Below are 24,057 nucleotides of genomic sequence, written 5' to 3' on the forward strand. Positions count from 1 at the left end.
GATCAATGACAACAATTCTTAAAAGAGCCAATGAAAACATCTCAAAATCATAAAGCAGTGATTTAAGTAAAATGTTAAATTTCTAGTTAGAAAAGATGACTGAAAGAATCAGAATTCTCACTATAAGCAGTGCAATCTACAAAGCACTTCAACACGTAATAAGAATACCTAAATTAGGGGGCGCCTGGGTGGCTCAGTGGGTTAAAGCCTCTGCCTTCGGCTCAGGTCATGATCCCAGGGTCCTGGGATCGAGCCCCACATCGGGCTCTCTGCTCAGTGGGGAGTCTGCTTCCCTTCCTCTCTCTGCCTGCCTTTCTGCCTACCTGTGATCTCTGTCTGTCAAATAAATAAATTAAAAAAAATCTTTAAAAAAAAAAAAAAGAATACCTAAATTATCACTTTGTGTAATAGCAAAAGAAAAAAGTAAACAATATAATTGTTCACCAACAAAAGAATGGAAACATAGATTAGGTATAGAATGGAATACCTAAAATTAATGTTCAATAGTCACACAATTCAAGTGAATGAATCCTTCAACCATAACACTGAATTTTTTTTAATTATCTAAGAATATAAAATGTTGCAAATAAAGTACCATATATTGTTCATAAAAACATAGCACAAATGTTATATATGTACAAATAGTACATAAAAACGTAGCACAAACTTTAAAAAAAAAGAACCCATAAATTTCTAGATAATGATTACCTTAGGAAAGGAGAAAAGGGAATGACATTGGATAGAAGTACACAGGGCATTCTGTTTCTAGATGGGTTCACAAGTATTTATTACTCAATCTACTCAGATATCTTATATACTAAGTGATAAATTTTTAAACATTTTAAAGTTAAAAAAATCCTAATAGATTAATATGACACCTGGTTAATCCTCTAAATTTGTACCCTAATTGGAAGTTTCACCTAACATTAAAAAAATAATTTGCAAGTCATTAGCCAGTCTTTAAATGTAATTACTTATTGTGGCATAACTGTTGATGTCATTCAACCAAGAAAGAAATCCTATTTCTGATTTAAGGATTCATTCAACTTTAACCCCAAATCAATGTGACAAAAAGTAATAGAGGTTAAACAGAGTTAAACCAACTGTAGTATGCATCTTACTCTCCCTGAACCTTCAAACTACTTACTGGCTTAGAAATTGTCTCAATAATAATTAAAATTCCTAATGAGGGTAAGGCCTCTGTAACCTGCCAGCTGGTTGGTATATTCCACATTCCTTTCTCTTGAGAAATACTAAATTAATGAAAATAAGATTGTTATTACTAATAATACTGGCCACTACTCATTACCACATGAAGCTAACATGCCTTACACATACTTTATTTAATCTTTCCAATAATACTAAAAGCTAGGCATTATGATTCCCATGTAAACATGAAGATACTGAGGCTGAGGTAAGTAACCTACCTTAAGTCACACAATATTAGTAGATGGCAGGCTCAAATTCAAACCTAGGTGGGTCTGATTACAAAGTTTGGCCCTATTAAGGTCTTCGTTCCACTCAGGTTTTTTCTCCATCTGATCTTACCTAAAGAATAATTACATATCTAGAGCAGCATGTTCCCAATTCAAGTTACTAGATTCAAAATACTATAAGTTATCAAATCCTACTCTAATAGTCAAATAAATCTCAGAGAGATACACTTTAAAAATTGAAATGATTGGGGCGCCTGGGCGGCTCAGTGGGTTAAAGCCTCTACCTTTGGCTCAGGTCATGATCTCGGGGTCCTGGGATCGAGTACCGCATCGGGCTCTCTGCTCAGCAGGGAGCCTGCTTCCTCCTCTCTCTCTCTCTCTGCCTGCCTCTCTGCCTACTTGTGATCTCTCTCTGTCAAATAAACAAATAAAATCTTTTTTTAAAAAAATGAAAAGATTATTTACTTTTTAGTTCATTTCAATAATGTAGTAAAGTGCAACATCACTATTTCAAGTACAACCAATTCTTATTATACATTAAGAAAATATCTCTGAAGGCATCTCACCCAAAATCTACAATTCCATCATATCTTTTCTGTTGGACAAGTTATTCTCATCTATTTTTGCATCCTCTGCTACTCTACTGTATTACAAGTTTGCATAATTAAATTACAATCATGCCATGCACAATCCAAACAAAAGAAAGAAGTTATCAAAATAGGCATACACTTGGCAATTTTAGTATTATGGTTGTTATTTTTAGCACTGTTGTATAGGGGTAGAAAGTTAATAAGGTCAAACAAAATTAAGAATTTTATCACTTTTGGGGAGCCTGGGTGGCTTAGTCATTAAGCGTCTGCCTTCAGCTCGGTCATGGTCCCAGCATCCTGGGATCGAGACCCACATCCGGCTGCTTGTTCAGAGGGAAGCCTGTCTCCCTCTCTTACTCCCCCTGCTTGTGTTCCCTCTCTCACTGTGCCTGTCTCTCTGACAAATAAATAAACAAAATCTTTAATTAAAAAAAAATTTATCACTTTTTTTCCTGCTAACCAATGAAAATTTACTATTTCATTTTAGAAGCAAAACATGCGTCTGCATACCTTGACATACTCCAACTTCATTTTACAGGTGAAGAACTATGGCTCAAAAAGATTAATGTTATAAAGTTGGAGAGAAAAACTGACAAACCCAGAATTTTTTTAAGATTTTATTTATTCAGGGGCACCTGGGTGGCTCAGTGGGTTAAGGCCTCTGCCTTCAGCTCAGGTCATGATCCCAGGGTCCTGGGATCGAGCTCCGCATCGGGCTCTCTGATCGGCAGGGAGCTGCTTCCTCCTCTCTCTCTCTGCCTGCCTCTCTGCCTACCTGTGATCTCTTCCTGTCAAATAAATAAAATCTTTAAAAAAAAAAAAAGAAGATTTTATTTTTCATTTGAGAGAAAGGGAGCAAGCACAAGAGAGCACAAGCAGCAGGGAGGGACAGTGGGAGAGGGAGAAGCAGACTCCTCGCTGAGCAGGAAGATGGGGACTCTATCCGAGGACTCTGGGGTCATGACCTGAGCCAAAGGCAGATGCTTAACCAATTGAGCCACCAAGGCATCCTAACAAACCCAGATTTTAATCTCCACCATCAACTTATTACTTGTGAAATCTTGAGCAAGGTAGTTCATTTCTCATGGCCTGTTTTCTCATCAGTAAAGTAAAGGCTATCAAATAACATTTTTATCAGGATTAAATGATAATATAAATAATATACTATATATTATATATATATAAAATATATATAGGGGCGCCTGGGTGGCTCAGTGGTTAAAGCCTCTGCCTTCAGCTCAGGTCATGATCTCAGGGTCCTGGGATCGAGTCCCACATTGGGCTCTCTGCTCAGCAGGGAGCCTGCCTCCTCCACCTGTCTCTCTCTGCCTGCCGCTCTGCCTACTTGTGATCTGTCTGTCAAATAAAAAAAAAGAAAAGAAAAAAAGAAAAGAAAGGAAAAATATATATATATAGATAACATATAAAACACTTAGCATAGTGCCTGAAAAATGATGGGAGCCCATGAAATATTAGTCTACTCCCCTAGTTAACAGTCTTACTTGATAAAAATCTAGAATGAACAAATAACCTTAAGTTCCCTACTAAGCTAGTACATTTTCCACTACTTCATGAAGACAGACTTGGGGAAGAGGTGAGCAAGGCACCATAATCTTAACTATTACAATTCCAAGCTGTTATAATTTATTATCATCAGCCCCACAAAACTCTCAAAAATCAAGTAATGACTTTTTTTTTTAATGTAAAAGCTTCTATCCCATTTCTTGTCTTTTTATGAACAAAATTATCATCAGTAAGATAAATCTACCCCTGGAGAAAACCAAATACTCATATCATGAGTGTGTTTACAGAATATAAAGTAATTCTAACAATGCAACTATCTACAAAAGTTAATGTGCTTTAAAAAAAAAAAAAAAAAAAAAAGTACTCCCCAAATGATAAATGAATGTCTGGGCTATCTGCTTTTGTTCCCTTACCTCCCCCACTAAGTTAAATGACTGACACCTTATCTTAGTTGTGTTTTATCAATTCACTTATAAGCCAGTTGTATAGAACTGAGAACCCATTTTTCCTCCAAAACAAAGTTTTTAAAGATAATTTAGGTACCAGACTATTTCACAAGAACTGTTTACACAGAGCTATGGGCATACAAAGATAAAAACTGTTAAAATTGATAAAAACTCTCAACAAAGTGGGCTTAGAGGGAATACACCTTAACCTTAACACAATAAAGGTCATATACAGGGTGCCTGGGTGGCTCAGTTGGTCAAGTGTCTGCCTTCAGCACAGGTTGTGATCCCAGGGTTCTGAGACTGAGCCCTGTGTAGGACTCCCTGCTCAGCAAGCAGCCTGTTTCTCCCTCCCCCTCAGCCACTGCCCCCACTTGTACTCTCCCACTCTCTGTCAAATAAATAAATAAAATCTTCAAAAATAAATAAATAAAGGTCATATATGATAAATCCATAGCTAACATCATATTCAATACTCTACGATTAGGAACAAGACAAAAATGTCCACTCTTACCACTTTTATTCAACATAGTACTGAAAGTCCTCACCGCAGCAATCAGACAAGAAAAAGAAATAAAAGGAATCCAAATTGGTAAAGAATTTGTCATTATTTGCAGATGACATACCATATGTAAAAAACCCTAAGAAGGCCACCAAAAAACTATGAGGACTAATAAATGAATTCAGCAAAATTGCAGGATGCAAAATTAATATATAGAAATCTTTTGAACTAGTAACACTAATAATGAAGTAGCAGAAAGAGAAATTAAGAAAACAATCCAATTTACAACTGTATCAAAAGGAATAAAACACACGCAAATAAATTCAACTAAGGAGGTGAAAGACGTGTACACTAAAAACTAAGATATTGATGAAAGAAACTCACAATTAAAAAAAGACAATAGAAACAAACAGAAAGAAACACTGTGCTCATAGACTGGAAGAATTAATATGGTTAGTGTCCATAATACCTAAAGCAATCCACAGATTTAATGCAATCCTTACCAAAATACCAACGGTACTTCCCACAGAAGTAAAACAAATAATCCTAAAATTGTATGGAACCATAAAAGATCCCAAAGAGCCAAAGGAATCTTGAGAAAGAAAGAAAGTTAAAGATATCACAATCCCAGATTTTAAGCTATAATACAAAATTACAGTAATCACAACAGTATGGTACTGGCATGAAAATAAGACACTGACCAATGGAACAGAATAGAGAGACCAGAAATAAAGCCATGCTTATACAGTCAATTAATCTACAACAGAAGAGGCAAGAACATACAATGGAGAAAAGACAGTGTCTTCAATAAATGAGTACTAGGAAAACATACTAGTACTAGACAGCTACATGCAAAAGAATGAAACTGGACAATTTCTTACACCATACATGAAAATAAACTCAAACTAGATTAAAAACCTAAATATAAGACCCCAAATCATAGAACTTGTGAAAAAAACATAGGCAGTAATCTCCTGGACATGGGCTTTACTTTAACAACATTTTCTGGATATGCCTTCTCAGCAAAGGAAATATAAGCAAAAATAAACTAGAAGGACTACATCAAACTACAAAGGCTTTTTTTAAACAGTGAAGGAAACCATCAACAAAACAAAAAGGCAAGCTACTGAATGGGAGAAGATATTTGCAAATGATATATCTGATAAAGGGTTAATATCCAAAATACACATAAAGAACACATATAACTTAACATCAAAAACAATCCAATTTAAAAACTGGCAGAAGACCTGAATAGACATTTTTCAAAAGAAGACATCCAGATGGCCAACAGACACATGAAAAGATGCTCAGCATCACTCATCACCCAGAAATGCAAATCAAAACAACAGTGAGATATCACCTCACACCTAGTATCAAAAAGAAAATAACAAGTATAGGAAAGGATGTGATGAAAAGGAAACCCTCATGCACTGCTAGTGGGAATGTAAGCTGGTGCAACCAGTAAGGAAAACAATATGGAGGTTCCTCAAAAAATTAAAAACAGAACTACCATATGATCCAGTAATTCCACTGCTGGGTATTACCCAAAGAAGATGAAAGCACTAATTCAAAAAGATATATCCACCCTTATGTTTACTGCAGCATTATTTACAAGAGCCAAGGTACAGAAGCAACTCACATGTTTATTGACAGACAAATGGATAAAGATGATGTGGTGTATACATATATATATGTATATATACACACACACACAGAATGGAAAACTACTCAGACATAAAAAAAAAAAAGAATGGTCTTGCCATTCACAACAACATGGATGGATCTAGAGGTTATTATGCTAAGTAAAATAAGTCAGACAAAGAATGACAAGTATCATGATTTCATTTACATCTGAAACCTAAAAACAAACAAACAAACAAAACAACAGCAAAAAAAAAAAAAAAAAAAGGGAAAGAGACTCATAAACATACAGAACAAACTAGTGGTTGCCAAAAGGGAGAGATGTAGGGGAATAGGCAAAATAGGTGAAAGGGTTTAAGAGGTACAAATTTCCAGTTATAAAGTAAATAACTCACAGAGATGAAAAGTAAAATGTAGGGAATATAGTCAATAATATAGTAATAACTTTGGTGAGAGATAACTACATTTCCAATGGTGAACACTGAGTAAATAACAGCCCAGGTCACGATCTTGAGGTCCTGGGACGGAGCCCCACATCATTGGGTTCCCTGCTCAGCAGGGAGTCTGCTTCTCCCTCTCCTGCTGCTGCTCCATCTGCTTGAGGTCTTTCTCTCATTCCCTCTCTCTCAAATAAATAAATAAAATCTTTTAAAAGAAGAAGATGATGATGATGATGATGATAAGGAGGAATATTCTGTTTTTAAAAAGCCATTTTCCGGGGCACCAGGGTGGCTCAGTGGGTTAGGCCTCTGCCTTCAGCTCAGGTCATAATCTCAGGGTCCTGGGATCAAGCCCCACATCGGGCTCTCTGCTCAGCAGGGAGCCTGCTCTCCCTCCCCCAGCCTGCCTCTCTGCCTACTTGTGATCTCTCTCTGTCAAATAAATAAAATCTTAAAAAAAAAAAAAAAGCCATTTTCCTATAGGTACTTAAAATGCAAAAGTTCCTGCTAAGTGACTTAGAGCAATGGTTTCCAAAGTGAGGTATACAACTCAGGAGATACAGAACATGATCCTTTGAAATGCAAGAGAAAATGGAAGTCCACGATGTCTTACTGATAATCACAAACTCTAAGCGTTTTTGTAAGCTAGCAGCAAACTCACTGAGTGATAAATCCTGATCCTGAACAAACAAAATGCTATATATAGTAGGTAGTCTTTATCATCCCCTTAGTATCATTATTCATGCGCTTCCCTGCAGAAATATTAATTTATCTGATTACATGGTACTGCTGTGAACTTCAAAGTGGGCGTTACGTACTGTGTTGCAAACATAGCATATTATAGTTCTAAAATCCAAAAGTATAAACTTAGTCCCAAGCATTCTAAAAAAAAAGGGGGTTGTGGACTTTCACTGAAACTTTTACTTTTACATTTACTTTTTTTCTAAAAATCTAAAAATCAAATTAAGTTTTACTAACTGTAAATTAGTCAGCTGACACTAACACCTTCAGTAGCCCTGTATAAAAACACATACCATAGGGAACACAGGTGTACTGAAGGTGAGTCAGAGACTGAGAGCACCTGGGCCCACCACTGTTGCTCACTTCTGGCACATTAAGACATACTGCAGCTTTTTTGTGCCTAATTAAGTGGGTTTGTGGAACGCATGCTAATGACACAAAACAACATGATGTTGATTATCTTGAGACAAAGTGCTTAAGAGGCAAAATTAAGAATGAGTTCATTATTTTTCACTTACAAAATAAATGAAAAATAAATGTTTCAAAATTACACACATTTTCTGGGATGAAAAGTAGGCATTAGTGGTATGCTCCTTATAAGATCTTTTAATTATGCTCATTTAATGTGTCTCAGGTAAAGATGATGTGAGAAAATAAGTGCTGCCCAAAAGAAACTGGAGTAAGCAAGGTGAAAACTGGTATTTGGAGATGTTTCCATCATTATACGGTCTTTAATAACAAAATGATGTGTATCACCAATTTTCATATTCATACTTGAAAGAAAATAATATTTTATTTCATTTTAAATTCAGTAAATTCAGAATTCATTGATTCAAAATATAAAAGAGAAACACCTTCCAATTCATACATAAGAAATGATTAGCATCAGAAAAGAGGGAGAGTTACTAGCTAAATTTCAATAAAAATTTTACTTAGCTGGTAATGGAATAGAAAAATAAGATTAAGATAGTAAACATTATTCGTTAGGGTCCAGTCAGGAGACAGAAACTATACCAATCCACCATTTCTAGAAATGGGCAAACAAGGGGGGGGAAATGAGAGTACTAAAATATAAGAGGCTTTTAAAAAGCATCCCATATGGCTAGGATCCAGACCTTGATGAAAGGGTCGGACCGGCTGGTACTGGTATCAGTGAGTGGGGGCACGCTGAAGATATTTCTGGTTATACTGGAACAAAGTACACTAGAATCAAATACTGACACTGAAACCCTACTGGATAAGATGATACCAAAAGAAAGCTAGCAAAACAGAAAAGAGCAAGTTCCTTCTCCCACTCCAGCCTTCCAGTGTCCTTTGAGCATCCCCTATTGGCATAACCAAGTAGGATCCAGATGGCAAAAAAGAATATGCAGAGTCCTACCACAGCCTCACCAGGTACAATACAGGGAGTGGGTTGAAGCCAAGACACAAGAGCTTAATAACCAGCATAACATTCAGAAATGCACTTCTTCCCTTTGGATCAACTATCTATCTTTCTGAGGTCTCCTAAAAGTTACAGCATCTAGCAAAATCAAGAATGGAAACAAAATCAATTTAGAATCAGACTTGATTTACTAATATATTAAACTAAGATTTTCAAAAAAAGAAGAAAAATCATACTGCTCTCATTTTTTAAAAGAAGAATATTCTGATGAAAAGCAAAATATCAAAATACCACCCCGATGTCTGGATCATTTCCAGCGCAGGTGTTAATCCTTTTTCTGCATGTATTTTTCCATAATTTTTCAGTATTTAAAATTTACATAAAAAGCACAGTACCATCTATAGTACCTTTTTGAAACCTATTTTTTTACTTAACAAATATTTGGTAAAAATAGACTATATATACATAGTATACTTGTATATATTATATATATACATTCTTTCACCTTAGCTGCTAATATTTTATCGTGAGACTCATGTAACATGATATACAAATTATGTAAAAACTTTCAGTAGTTACCAAATTATTGCTTTTATAAACAATACTGCAATGAATTTCTTTATATACCTTTTAATGGATTTGTGCCTAAGGATTTCATGGATATACACTTAGAAGATTTTCTTAGTTGCAGAATATGTGCATTGTAAAGTTTACAAGATTGCCAAACTGCTTCTTAAAGTGGTTGTATCAATTTACTGTCCCACCAATAACCTGAGAGTTCTCATTTCTCCACATTCTTTATCAATACATACTATTTTTAGACTTTTAATTTTTGTCACTCTGACTGGGGTGAAATATATCTTTTTAAATTTTTATTTCCAGGTTAGCTCTGAGTTAGCTATATGAATAGTTATTAGCTCTTTACTATTAACATCAAATCAAATTTTCACAGCTAGAGGAAAATTTGTATTTAAAATGATCTAATCCATTTATCTCATACATAAAGGAAAAAGCCAGCTAGCTGGCTTCTAACTTCTAACTGAAAGTTTTCCCCCATACCTGGTAATGTAATTACCTATGTTGCTCCCAACCACACACTTACAAGCTAATATTAAAAGGTCAATTTTTCTCTTTAAACAAAAGAAGCTTTATAGTAGAGGTAAGATTTCAGTAATCTGAATATTGGGTAAAATATGATAGTTAAGTAGATATGACAATGTCATATCTTCTCCCAAGGGCAGAGCTTGGCTTCAACAGTGTAGGATGACTGGAACTTTGAGCTGCTGTTTAGAACAACAACAACAAAAAAAGGTAAAAGATTAAGAACATGGATAAAGTAAAAAAATAATACCACAAGAGTAAAGACAGACAATCTGAAGCTGGAAAATTTGACAGCGTCACATGCAGCTCAAATACTATATGTAATAGTATTTGAAATTTCAGTAAGGTCTGTAGATTAGTTAACAGTATTGTACTACTGTTATTTTTCTGGTCTCAATAATTGTAAGATATTAATACTTGAAGATGAGCAAGGGGCAAAAGGGAACTCTTTTTACTGGTTTTGTAATTTTTTTTAAACGATTTTATTTATTTATTTGTCAGAGAGAGAGAGGGAAAGAGAGCGAGCACAGGCAGACAGAGTGGCAGGCAGAGGGAGAAGCAGGCTCCCTGCTGAGCAAGGAGCCCGATGTGGGACTCGATCCCAGGACGCTGGGATCATGACCTGAGCCGAAGGCAGCTGCTTAACCAACTGAGCCACCCAGGCGTCCCTGGTTTTGTAATTTTTGTAAACCTGAAATTATTTCAGAAAGGTTAAACTTATTTTTTTTTTAATTTTATTTATTTATTTGACAGGGATCACAAATAGGCAAAGAGGCAGGCAGAGGGGGTGGGGGAAGCTCCCTGCTGAGCAGAGAGCCTGATGCAGGGCTCCATCCCAAGACCCTGGGATCATGACCTGAGCCAAGGCAGAGGCTTTCACTCACTGAGCCATCCAGGTGCCCCAAGGTTAAACTTATTTTTATTTTAACTATTATGTAAAGAAATACCAAGTACTGTATATAATAAATATAATATTTAATAAATCTTGAGAATGTAATAAAGTACCAATAGACATCAATTATCAAATATTTTTACGAAAAAAGAGAAAAGAAAATTGAAAGTAGTATTATAGTCGTGGGGTAAAACCAAATCTAACAGTTTGTGATTTGTTCAATCCTTAAAAAAAAAAAAAAATACTGAAGATATTAAATCATAGAAATCAAAATTCATTTCAACAGCACTGCATAAGAAGGCTAGCTACCCTGCATCTAGAAATGCTTTTAAAATGTCTGCTAAGGGACACCTGGGTGGCTCAGTTGGTTAAGCAGCTGCCTTCGGCTCAGGTCATGATCCCAGCGTCCTGGGATCGAGTCCCACATTGGGCTCCTTGTTCTGTGGGGAGCCTGCTTCTCCCTCTGCCTCTGCCTGCCACTCTGTCTGCCTGTGCTCCTGCCTGTGCTCACTCTCTCTCTCTCTCTCTCTTTAAAAAAAAAATAAATAAATAAATAAATAAAAATAAAATGTCTGCTAAAAGAATCAGATGAACAAGATGAATTATTACACACAACAAATTAAATGAGTAAAATTATCTTGTAAATTAAACTGAGATTTTAAAACAATTACCTCTAAAAACATGTTTTTATATAAGATAATGAAACTATGACAGATACACTTCACACCACAAAGCACACAGACATTAATAACCCTTCAAAAATTGCTGTAATATAGGATTTGTTACACTTTACTCTAGAAAGATTTTTTTTTTTAAGATTTTATTTATTTATCAGAGAGAGAGAGGAAGAGAGAGCGAGCACAGGCATACAGAGTGGCAGGCAGAGGCAGAGGGAGAAGCAGGCTCCCTGCCGAGCAAGGAGCCCGATGTGGGACTCGATCCCAGGACTCTGGGATCATGACCTGAGCCGAAGGCAGCTGCTTAACCAACTGAGCCACCCAGGCGTCCCAACTCTAGAAAGATATTTAAATTTCCTCATAAACGTGCAATTACCGATACCAAGATGACTCCAAATTATTGAGCTGTGGTGAAATTTTAGCTTGAGCTAGCAAGGTAAAATCTTTTAGGAGTCTGCAGAAACAGGTATATGCCTCATTCCATGTAAAATGTCAAAGTGTAAAGTGCTAAAATGTCTTTGGACAGCAACCAGTCAGTATCTATCAAAATGTTAAATATGTGTACCCCTTGATGCAATTCTATAACAGAAGTACTCAACATATATGCATAGGATTTATTCTGCATAACAGTGAATAAGAAGACCTGAAACAATATAAAATGTCCACCAAGAAAGCACTAGTTAAATACATTATAGTATCTAGTCACTGGAATATTATGCATTTATGAAAGAATAAGATAGACCTACATGTGCTAACATGGAACAATTCCCAATATATTAAGTGGAAGAAACAAAAGTGCAGAAGAGAATAGTTTATTACCATTTGTGCTTTAAAAAGGTAGATTTACAGTATATTAATAAATATGCTTGCAATAAATAGGGTATGTAAGAATACACAAGAAACTGATAACAATGGCTATCCCTTTTTGTACTGTTGAATCTTTTCTTTTGGGCATGCATATATGTCTTTCCCAATGTTTAAATAACCAGTTAAGAAACACAATTTTATGAATTATCTGTTCAAAAAAACTGAGATGACTTGTGTTAGTTTCCTTTTTGTCATTGCCAATAACAAATAGGAACCCATTTCAGATTTGTTAGGCTTTGTTAAATTCAATCATCAAGCCTTAGAAGTAGCTTATTTATTAATTAACTCAAAACGTATTAAAGACTTTAAAGTTAAGATCTGAAACCATAAAACTCCTAAAAGAAAACACAGGCAGAAAAAAAAAATGGAAAAGAAAGGAAAGAAAACACAGAGAGTAAGTTCTTTAACAATGATTTTGGCAATGATTTTTTTGGACTTGACACCAAAAGCAACAAAAGCAAAAATAAACAAGTGGGACTCCATCAAACTAACAAGTCACTGCACAACAAAGGAAACCATCAACAAAATGAAAGAACTTACTGAATGGGAGAAACTGCTTGCAAATAATGCATATAACGATTAATCTGTAAAATACATACAGAACTCATACACTTCAACAGCAGAAAAACCAATTTGATTAAAAAATGGACAGAGCATCTGAATATTTTTTCAGTGAAGATATACGGATGGCCAACACACATGAAGAAATGTTCAACATCACTAATCATCATAAAAATGCAAATCAAAACCACAATGAGACATCACCTCATACTAGCTAGAATGGCTACTACCAAAACGACAAGAAACAGCAAAAGATCAAAAATAGAACTACCATAGGATCCAGCAACACTTCTGGGTATCTAGCCAAAGAAACGGAAAACACTAATTCAAAAACACATGCATCCTCATGTTCACTGAAGCATTATTTACAATAGCCAAGACAAGGAAACAACCTGTAAGTCCATCGATGGATGAATGGATAAAGAAAATGTGCACCCCCCCACACACACACTGGAATATGAACTCAACCATTAAAAAAAGAATTAAATGCCGCCATTTGCAACAATATGGATGGATCTCAAGAACACTGTGCCAACTGAAATAAAACAGAAAAAGACATATACCCTATGATCTCATTTATACAGGGAATCTTAAAAAAAAAAAAAAAAGCTCATAGATACAAAAGCTCAAAGATACAAAGAACAGATTGGTTGCCAGAGGTGGGAGGAAGTGAAATGGGTGAAGGCTGTCAAAAGGTGCAAACTTCCACTTATAAAGTAAACGTCATGGGATGTAATGTACAGCATGGTGACTACAATTAATGACACTGTGTTGTTGCATATTTGAAAGTTGCTAAGGCAGTAAATCTTAGAAGTTCTCATCACAAAGGAAAAAAATTCTATTAACTATGTAGATTATGGATGCTAACTAGACTTACTGTGATGATCGTTTTGCAATATATATAAATATCAAATCATGTTGTACACAGAAAACTAACAGATGTCAATGATACCTCAATTTTTTAAAAGTAGCTTATTTATGCATTCTGTAAAGTAACAAATTTTAAATTTGAACTTTCTACTAGAGAGAGTATCATGGACAAATCTGTAAAAATATTTTTGATTAAAGTAATCCAAAAAAATAAGGCTAGAGCTTTATGAGCACAAGGCTTCAGTTTACCACATTACAAAAAATTCTAGAGTCAGTAACAAACAGATCCCTGATATTTGTGAATCAAGGACCTTGACTCATTGTGCATGAATGGGTGAGTCTCTAACCTAAGAGATGGGATGTTAACGACAAAAAAAAATCAGTGTCTAATCCGCTTGGAAAAAGTATTTAACACAAGGAAATGGTTCAACAGCTTGGACTATTTTTCCCTCTATTGTTAATGAAACAATTTAGATGAAAAATCATTCTACAAGGTCTTAATTAACATTCAGCTACTGAAGTCCAAGTCCTTCTATGTATTATAGGAGGCAATACATACACTTATACATACATACATACATGGTATCTCAACAAATCCGAACTACCAGAGGCCCCTCGGAGATTGTAACCCGTCAACTAAACACCATATGGCTAGGCAAGCCTCTCTTCAGACAGTTATCACTCGGTGGCTGGTTAATGTCAATGGGTTATTAGACAGGCCTCTCCAGACCCTTTCCCTAGAGGAGGAGGAGGGGAACAGTCTGTTGTCTTCCCGGTGCTTTGTGCCTTCCAGGCTTGAAAGCATCCTGGTGATGGTGCTGCCATCATTTCCCGTGGGGGTAGCGGGGTCTCTTCTGCAAGTTTTTGTTTACCAGGTACTGAACCTAAATCTCTTTGGCTCTCTCCCTTCCTACTGCGGGCTTCTCCCAGGCAGCCCGACGCCCACCCGGCCTCGCCCCTTCCCCGCACGCTCGCAAGCCCGGGGCCAAGCGGCCAAGACTTACCCGTGGGCGCGCTGTCCAGGATGCGCAAGTCGTAGGCCCCGGAGCAGCGATAGTTGGCCGCGGTGCCGTTGTCCCACACCACTACCACCTCCTCGGGGCTCTCGAAGCTCCGGACCGTGCCCACATGGCCCTCGCCGCCGTCCTGCTTCCCCCACTTCCAGTCCGGGCCGCGTACTACCCGGGCCCCGACCCCTTCCACCATCACCCGGTTATTCCGGGAGTTACTCATCGGGGCCCGGGCGGTGGGCTCCCCCGCTGCCGCCGCCGCCGCCGGGGGGCCCGTGAGGGAGTTGGGCCCGGTCCGGACTCTCGGCGCCGGCGGGAGCGGCAGGGAGCCCCGGGGGACGTGGGAATAATTCACGAGGGCGGCGACGCGGTCCCCGCCAAGACCACAACCGCTCTCCAGCCGTCGCCGCCGCCGCCGCGCCCCCCGCTCGGACTGGAGGCCGGACCTCAGCGGCTCAGACGCCGCCGCGGCGGGCGGGCAGAGGGGAGGGGGCCGTGGGCGGGGACTCCCCCGCTTCCTCCGGGCTCCCCGGCCGGGCTACAGCGACGGCCGCCAGGAAACCACGCTCTCCCCCGGCCGGGAGCGCGGGGAGCGCAGGGGGCCGGGGGAAGCTAGCCCGGGGGAGACGGCGAGGGCAGCGGGGAGCAAGCTTAACTGCCGGCCTTTTTTCTCCCCCAGCCCCTCGCTCCGGGGTGGCCGCCCGACTGCCGGCGCCGCCTCCTCCCCCGTGGACAGCGGTGGTACCTCCCGGCGTCCGGCGAGCGCCCGGGCCCACGGGCCCCCTTCTCTCTGCCCCCGCGCACGCCGCCGCGCTCCGCCCCGCCACAGAGTCCCCGCCGGGCGAGAGCGGCTCCACATCCGGATACTGACGCACTCAAGGCTGGAGCAGCACCTTCTCGGACTAGGAGGGGGAGCCTCGGCAACAGTAGGGCGGAAAGGGTTTCGGAGAGTGGCGCGACTAGAGAAAGAAAAGAGAAAAAATCGATCCCTAAGCGTCTCTCCAGGGCCCGATGAGAGTGCGCATGCGCTCGGCCGGAAAGCGCGGTGGCGGGGGTGGGGGGAGGGTGGCGGGTGACGGCCAGCCTGAGCCTGAGGCGCTGGAGGGGCGGCTCAACGGAGTCGTGGCCTACGGGTGGTGCGGCGCGCTCCATTGGCTGTGAGAAAGGGGGCGGAGCAAGAAATCCGTCCCACCCTCCCGGAGGTGGGGCTGGAGGAAATCTAGATGAATCTGGGACAGGGCTACACGGGCAGTGAAACCAGGTAGTTGTGATGAGGTCGGTTTTTAAGTTGTAGTGCACCTAGGTGTACAGTGTGAACTGGGGATTCCATGTTGTTTTAGTCGTCTTTTTTAATGGGATCTGAAGTAGGACAGATTATAGCACAGATTAAGGACGACGTGTATTTTTGTATGTAAATTTCAAACATATCAAACTAGAGTGGGTGATTAGGGATGTATTTTTAAGCTGAGTAGAATGGTGTTGAGTGTGAGCTACGTGCAAAGTCCTCTGAAAGCTGTGTCTTGCCTTCCTGCGGAGTCAGGGTGCTAAGTAGACCAAACAGTACACGCTCCTGAGAGTTTATGCGTACCTTGCCCATTGATAAGCCCCTCCACCCTAGACGTGATTCAGCCGTTGAATACAAAAGACAACTTGGAAGGAAAATAAGAGGGCCCTAAAAGTGGTTTCTGGCTGCCCTTACTTAAATAACATTATGGTGTGTAAGATTTAAAACCATTGTTTTTCAGCCCAGCATGTAGGCATTGTTGCTTTTCCTGAGAGTCACAGGAGCAGGAATACTCCCACAGAATCAAATAACCAAGTAGAAAGACAATAATCCAGTGGAAAGAAAAGAGGTGTAAAATGTGACCAATTATTATGTTGTAAAATAAATAAAATATTCTTAATTTTTCATGTAAATAAAACTGAGGAAAATACCAATATGGAATCCCCAAGACCAAACAGAGCTAATTGGAGAGACTGAACACGACTTAAAATATTTGTTCAGGGGGCACCTGGGTGGCTCAGTGGCTTAAAGCCTCTGCCTTCGGCTCCCCGCATCGGGCTCTCTGCTCAGCGGAGAGCCTGCTTCCTCCTATCTCTCTCTGCCTGCTTCTCTGCCTGCTTGTAATCTCTGTCAAATAAATAAATAAAATCTTTAAAAAAAAAAAAAATTTGTTCAGAATAGGCCAGTCAAATTTCTAGTCTGTTTTAAAATATTTTCACCCCAGAAATTTAAAATGTGCTTTTGCCAGAGCTACTCAATTGCAGCTATTCAATTAAGGACACTATTAGTATCTGCCAGCTCTTACTTCTCTCTCTGGGATCTTTTCTGGTTTCCTTCCTTTCAGGATAACCAATTAGATTAATCAATTGAATTAATAAGTAGAGAAAAAAATTCTGGAGGGGCAGGGCACCTGGGTGGCTCAGTGGGTTAAAGCCTTTGCCTTCGGCTCAGGTCATGATCCCAGGGTCCTGGGATGGAGCCCCACATCCGGCTCTCTGCTCAGCAGGGAGCCTGCTTCCCTTCCTCTCTCTCTGCCTGCCTCTCTGCCTACTTGTGATCTCTGTCTGTCAAATAAATAAAATCTTAAAAAAAAAAAAAATTCTGGAGGGGCACTTGAGTGACTCATTTACTTAAACTCCCAACTCTTGATCTCAGCTCAGGCCTTGATCTGTGGGTCATGAGTTAAAGCCGTGCACCAGGCTTCACTCTGGGTGTGGAGCCTACTTTTTAAAAAAAAATTTTTTTTGAAAAAAAAATATAGCTACTACCCAAGTTATACTTATGATTGACTTTGTAAATTAAGTTGATTCAAGTAAAGGCCAATTCGTCATAGTGCAACCTTACATTTTACATCAAGCACAGCATATAATAATGGCTTTCCACATATTTAATTGTATTTAGCTCACCCAGGAGTTTTATACGAAGATGTAATCAAATATTTAGAAAGCCTTTTGGGTTTGATACCAAAGATTAATTATAATAACTTTGAATTTTATTTGCCCTTAAGATGAAAAGGGATCCTAAGAAATGATCTAGCCCAGTGGTTTTCTTTTCTCCCTAACCACCCCCACAGACCCTCTGTTCTTATCTGTACATTTGATCAATGAAGGGAACTAGGTAGTGAAGCAATATAGCAAGGCTAGAGCCTACATGTAGTCTTTCCTTCATCCTACCTTTGCAGGGGCTCTACAGGAACTAGTCAAAACCTCTGGAGTATAAGTGAGCATAAGTATGAAACCTCAGATTAGCCCAATCCCCATATTTGATAAAAAGAAATTGAGGTCAGGACTGATTAAGTAGTAACTTGTCCAGGATTATAGAGGAAGTTCAGACCTACAGCTTAGACTATATCTATCTAATTCTGTATGTATTTCTTTATGTTAAGTATTCTCTTATCCATCATTCCCCTTATTAAATATATTATTAAATATTATTGTGACTTTATTAAATATATTGTGACTTTATAACACTATCATGTTGGTAACACTATTTCAAGACTAAATACAGTTTGTCAATGGTCTCTAAATAATTTCGATTATACACGTTTTCAGTACAAAATCTTTGAACATGTACTTCCGATATTTTTGAACATGTACTTCCAATAAATGTACTTATTTGTGCACAAATTATATGTGTACCACCATATAGGTGTAATAAAATATACTCAAAAATCAAAATTATAGACATACCTCAGGGATATTGCAGGTTCAGTTCCAGACCACCACATTAAGTAAGTATTGCAATAAAGTGAGTCAAATAAATTTTTTGGCTTCCCCATGCGTATAAAAGTTATGTTTACACTGCACTGTCAGCTATTAAGTGTGCAATAGCATTATGTCTTAAAAAATGTACATACCCTAATTTAAAGAGTACTTTATTGCTTAAAAAAAAAAAGAAAGAAAGAAAAGAAAAAAAAGAAAAAGAAAAAAGCTAACCATCATCTGAAATCTGAACTTTCAGGGAGTTGTACTCTTGCTGGTGGAAGGTCTTGCCTCTACACTGATAGCTGCTGATTGATCAGGGTAGTGGTTACTTTAGGTTCAGGTGGCTGTGGCAATTTCTTAAATTAAGGCAACAATGACTCTTCCCTTCCACAAACAATTGCTCTGTAGCATGCAATGCTGTTTGATAGCATTTTACCCACAGGGGAAGTTATTTCAAAATTTGAGTCAGCCCTCTCAATGAGCAGTAATTTTTTTTTTAAAGATTTTATTTATTTATTTGAGAGAGAGACAGTGAGAGAGAGCATGAGCGAGGAGAAGGTCAGAGAGAGAAGCAGACTCCCCGTGGAGCTGGAAGCCCAATGCGGGACTCGATCCTGGGACTCCAGGATCATGACCTGAGCCGAAGGCAGTCGTCCAACCAACTGAGCCACCCAGGTGTCCCGAGCAGTAATATTTTGAAGGGATTTTTTTCCCTGAGCAGTAGATCTCAACAGTAGCCTTAATATTCAGTAAACCATATTATAAACAGATGTGATCATCCAGGCTTTGCTTTTCCCTTTATAGAGCACAGGCTGAGTGATTTAGCATAATTCTTCAGAGCCCTAGGATTGTCAGAATGGTCAAGGACATTGGCTTCAACTTAAAGTCTCCAGCTGCAGTAGCCCCTAACAAGACAGTCAGCCTGTCCTTAAAGGCTTTGAAGCTGGGCACTGACTGCTCCTCTCTAGCTGTAAAAAGACTGAATAGCATCTTCTTCCAAGAGAAGGCTGTTTGTCTAGACTGAAGCACTGTCGTTCAGTGTAGCCGCCTTCATTAATGATCTTACCAAGATCTTCTGGGTCACTTGGGGCAGCTTCTCCATCAGCACTTGCTGCTTCACCTTGCACTGTGACGTCATGGAGGCGGCTTCTTGCCGTAAACCTCATGAACCACCCTGTGCCAGCTTCAGACTTTCCTTCTGCAGCTTCCTCACATCTCTCAGCCTTCCCAGAACTAAAGAGAGTCAGGGCCTGGCTCTGGATTAGGCTTTGGCGTAAGGGAATGTTGTGGCTGGTTTGATCTTCTATCCAGACTACTCAGACTTTCTCCATCTTGGCAATAGAGCTATTTCATTTTCTTATCATTTGTGTATTCACTGATTTAGCACCTTTAATTTCTTTCAAAAACCTTTCCTTTGCATTGACAACTTGGCTAACTGGTGAAAAAAGCCTAGCTTTCAACCTAGCTCGGCTTTCAACATGCCTTCCTCACTAAGGTGAATCATTTCTAGCTTTTGATTTAAAATGAAATGTGTGTGACTCTTCCTTTCACTTAAACACTTAGAGGTCACTGCAGGGTTATTAATTGGTCCACTTTCACTATCACTGTGTCTCAAGGAATATGGAAGCACCTAGTAGAGGGAGAGAAATGGAGGAAAAGCTGGTCAGTAGAGCAGTCAGATCACCCACAACATTTATCACACAAGTTCACCATCTCTGTGGGTAGAGTCTGTGTGGTAACATCAATAGTCACTGATCACAGATCACCATAACAAATAAAATAATGATGAAAAATTTTTGAAATATTGTGAGAGGTAATAATTGTGTATCACAAAATGTGATACAGAGACAAGAAGGGAGCAAATGATGTTGGAAAAATGGCACCAATGGATTTGCCCAACACAAAGGTTGCCACAAACCTTCAATTTAAAAAAAAAAAAAAAAGGCAACATCTGTGAGGCATAATAAAGCAAAGTTCACTAAAACAAGGTATGCCTGTAAAAGACGGTGAGCTACAAAATACACAGAAAAAAATTGCATACTTTCTTTCCTTCTTCCAATAGATCATCTTCTGTATCCCTAGATGTTTAAATTGGTATTCTCCAAGGTAGACACACCCCACTTTGGAGACCACTGTGTCATATATGTGTCTGTCGTGTTTAGAACACAGTTATTTTGTGCACATATTTGCTTATCTGCCCATTTGTTCAGAAACATTTGGGGTCATTCAAAACTAGAAAGATTCTTATTCTAATCATAAGTAAGATAAAATAAACCCCTGTCCCAGAAATAAAGTGGTTTTGTTATTCACCTACTATTTCTTACTATTGTAAACAAATTTCTGGCTGCTTTACAATTTTTTTAAAGATTTTATTTATTTATTTGACAGACAGAGATCATAAGTAGGCAGAGGCAAGCAGAGAGAGAGGAGGAGGAAGCAGGCTACCCGCTGAGCAGAGAACCCCATGCAGGGCTCAGCCTCACGCCCAGGACCCTGGGATCATGACCTGAGCCGAAGGCAGAGGCTTTAACCCATTGAGCCACCCAGGCGCCCCTGCCTTACAATTTATAAAGATGTAGAATATTTGGAGAGTAACTATAGAGGAATAACACTATCTGCCGTAACAAATAGACCCAAAACTTGTAAGGACTCTAATACAATTAAGTTTTATTTTCCATTCATGTAATAGTTTAACACTTTCCTCCACATGGTGATTCAGAGATTCATGCTGTTGTTCCATGATCCCTCTAAGGTTATATCTATGTATAGCTGAAGGAAGCAGGGAAGAGTGTAAAGGGGGGGCACACTCACCTCTCAAAAGTCTTGGCCCCAAAATGGCATATATTACTCTGTTACATCCCATCCTCTAGAATTCAGCCACATCTAATTGCAGGGGAGGAAAAATGTAGCCTAGCTGTGCACCCAAGAAGAAAAGTGCATCGGTATACACTCAGGAAAACATAAATCACTCCAAATATTCAAACAGAAGGAATTTAACGCAGCACGTTGTTTGCAAAAGTATCAGAAAAGCTGCAGAAGCAAAGACAGATTAAGGGCTATGGGAAAACACTACCTGTTCCCTCCCCCAGGTCTAAAGGAGAAGAAGAGGAAATGTTACCTAGGACCCATAATCACTGTGTCCTTGAGCTGCTGATGTTGGAACTCCTTTTGTTTTACAATAAGCCAGAGCAGACACTCATACTGAAGCTGCAGGAGACTGGTGACCCAGTGTTGCCTACCGCTTTCATTACCACAGCCAGAGGCAGAGCTCCATGAGTGCGGGATACACTGTACTGCCACAGCTTCTGGAACTGCCCTGCCTGAGTAGGCACCCAGCAGCTACAGGGAGTTCCAGTAGAATCAGGAAACCAAAAAATGGCTTCTCCTTGCATCAGTTGGTCTCTCATTAGTCTACCACAAATGACAGGAATATTCTACCCTTTTGGGTACTCAGTGTCATTCTCACTGTTCTGCCATATTTAAACTTAATATAACAAAGAAATAACATCACACATTTGTCTAAGAGGATGCAACTATGTTACTTAAAATGAAAATACCTTCACCTCTCTCCCGCAGAAAGAGCGGCACAAAGTCCTATTCATGACCATATACATATCTGGAAGATATTAATTCCACTTCTGGTTCATAATCCCTCCTGGATGCCCTATAACCTATGTTAAAGTTAACAACCACCCACAAAATTGACAGATGAGGGACGCCTGGGTGGCTCAGTTGGTTAAGCAGCTGCCTTCGGCTCGGGTCATGATCCCGGCGTCCTGGGATCGAGTCCCACATCGGGCTTCTTGCTTGGCGGGGAGCCTGCTTCTCCCTCTGCCTCTGCCTGCCATTCTGTCTGCCTGTGCTCGCTCTCTCTCACTCTCTCTCTGACAAATAAATTAAAAAAGAAAAATCTTTAAAAAAAAAAATTGACAGATGATTTGCTAGGTGGACCAAGAAAAAAAAGAGAGAAGATTTGGACAACCACCAGCACTCCATATATAAAATAGTAGGAGAAATGGAAAGGAGGAGTGATTTTTTTTTAAAGATTTTTATTTATTTTATTTGACAGAGAGAACACAAGTAGGCAGAGCAGCAGACAGAGGGAGAGGGAGACATAGGTTCATTGCTGAGCAGGGAGCCTAATGTAGGGCTCGAACACAGGACCCGGGGATCATGACCTGAGCTGAAGGCAGTGCTTAAACAACTGAGCCACCCAGGCACCCCAGGGGGAGTGATTTTATACATAACATTATACATTTTATATACAACATTATACATAACATACATACAATTGATTTTATATATAACAAGTGTTATATGTTGAATTATGTTCTCCAAAACGATAGGTTGAAGTCCTAACTCCTGATACCTGTGAATTTGACCTTATTTTGAAGAAGAGTCTTTGTAGATATAATCAATTTAAGATGAGGTCATAATGGAAAAGAGTGGGCCCTAAATCCAGCCACTGGATTAAAAGAGGAGGGAGAAGGAGATTTGGATGCACAGACATAAGAAGAAGGCCATGTGATAAAGAAGGCCAAGAATGAAAAAAAAAAAAAAAAAAAAGGAAGGCCAAGATTGGAGTGATGGATGCCCTCTAAGACAAGAATGTCAAGGATTGCCAGCAGGTACCAGAACAAGAAAGAAACAAGGGAGAATTCTTCCTAGAGCCTTCAAAGAGAAAGCATGGCTCTACCAACACCTTGGTTTTGGATTTCTAGCCTCCAGAGCCATGAAAGAATTTCAGTTGTTTTAATCTACCAAATTTGTGGTAATTTCTTACAGCACTCCTAGAAAACTAATACAAAAAGAAAAGAAGACAATAAGCATAGCTGTTAATGTGCTCATTTTTGTTACTGTTCATAAAGCCATAGTTGATATTTATAATTCCGTCTTCCCAATAGACGGCCCATATTTACTTTTCCCTCAGCCAGCACGTTAACTGATCAGAGTCCCATTCCTGGCAGGTGGTCCAATCTTCATTCCTGAAGGACTTCATTCTCAGTGGTTGGTGGATTGTTGTAGTCTGATAGTTAATTTTGACTAGGCTACAAAGTACCAGACTTCAGACCAAACATTATTCTGGGTATATCTTGTAAGGATGTTTCTGGATGAGATGAACATTTGAATAGGTAAACTGAGTAAAGCAGATTGCTGTCCCTAATGTAGGTGGGCCTCATCCAGCCAACTGAAGACCTAAACAAAACACAAAGTCTTAATATGAGAGAGCTCTTCCTGCCCTACTACTTGAGCTGGAACATTGTTTCATTTTGTTTTTCTGGCCTTTGGACTCAGCCTCAACCAACAACTCTTCTTGGGTCTTGAGTCTGTGTGCTTTCAGAGTAAAACTTATATCATCAGGTCTCCTGGTTTTCAGGCCTTAGGACTCAAACTTACACATCACTTCTCTCGGGTCTTCAGCTTCCCAACTGGAGATCTCAGGACTTCCCCATAATTGTGTGCACCAAATCCTCATAATAAATCCCTTTACACACACGTACATGCTATGGGTTTTGTTTTTCTGAGGAACCCTAACTAGTACATGTAGTCTACCATTAAATTTTACTAGAACATGAAATAACAATACTAAAATGGGACCCAGAGAATCTCTAGATTCCAAACACGGTCATTTCTTAACATTTTCTGTATCAGAAATCCCATTTCCAT

The 24,057-nt window shown here is 39.2% G+C and overlaps 1 protein-coding gene across 1 annotated transcript in view; it reads right to left on the minus strand.

Annotated features, from left to right (window-relative positions):
* The window catches only part of MIB1 (MIB E3 ubiquitin protein ligase 1), a 139,338-nt gene extending 123,672 nt beyond the window's left edge, over positions 1-15,666 (minus strand). Inside the window, exon 1 of the mRNA XM_047696601.1 lies at positions 14,677-15,666. Coding sequence (XP_047552557.1) covers positions 14,677-14,905 — 229 coding nt within the window. The 5' untranslated portion in view covers positions 14,906-15,666. The remainder of the gene's footprint in view (positions 1-14,676) is intronic.
* Positions 15,667-24,057: the final 8,391 nt, after the last annotated feature.

Source organism: Lutra lutra, chromosome 12, assembly GCF_902655055.1.
Source record: "Lutra lutra chromosome 12, mLutLut1.2, whole genome shotgun sequence".
Taxonomy (NCBI): domain Eukaryota; kingdom Metazoa; phylum Chordata; class Mammalia; order Carnivora; family Mustelidae; genus Lutra; species Lutra lutra.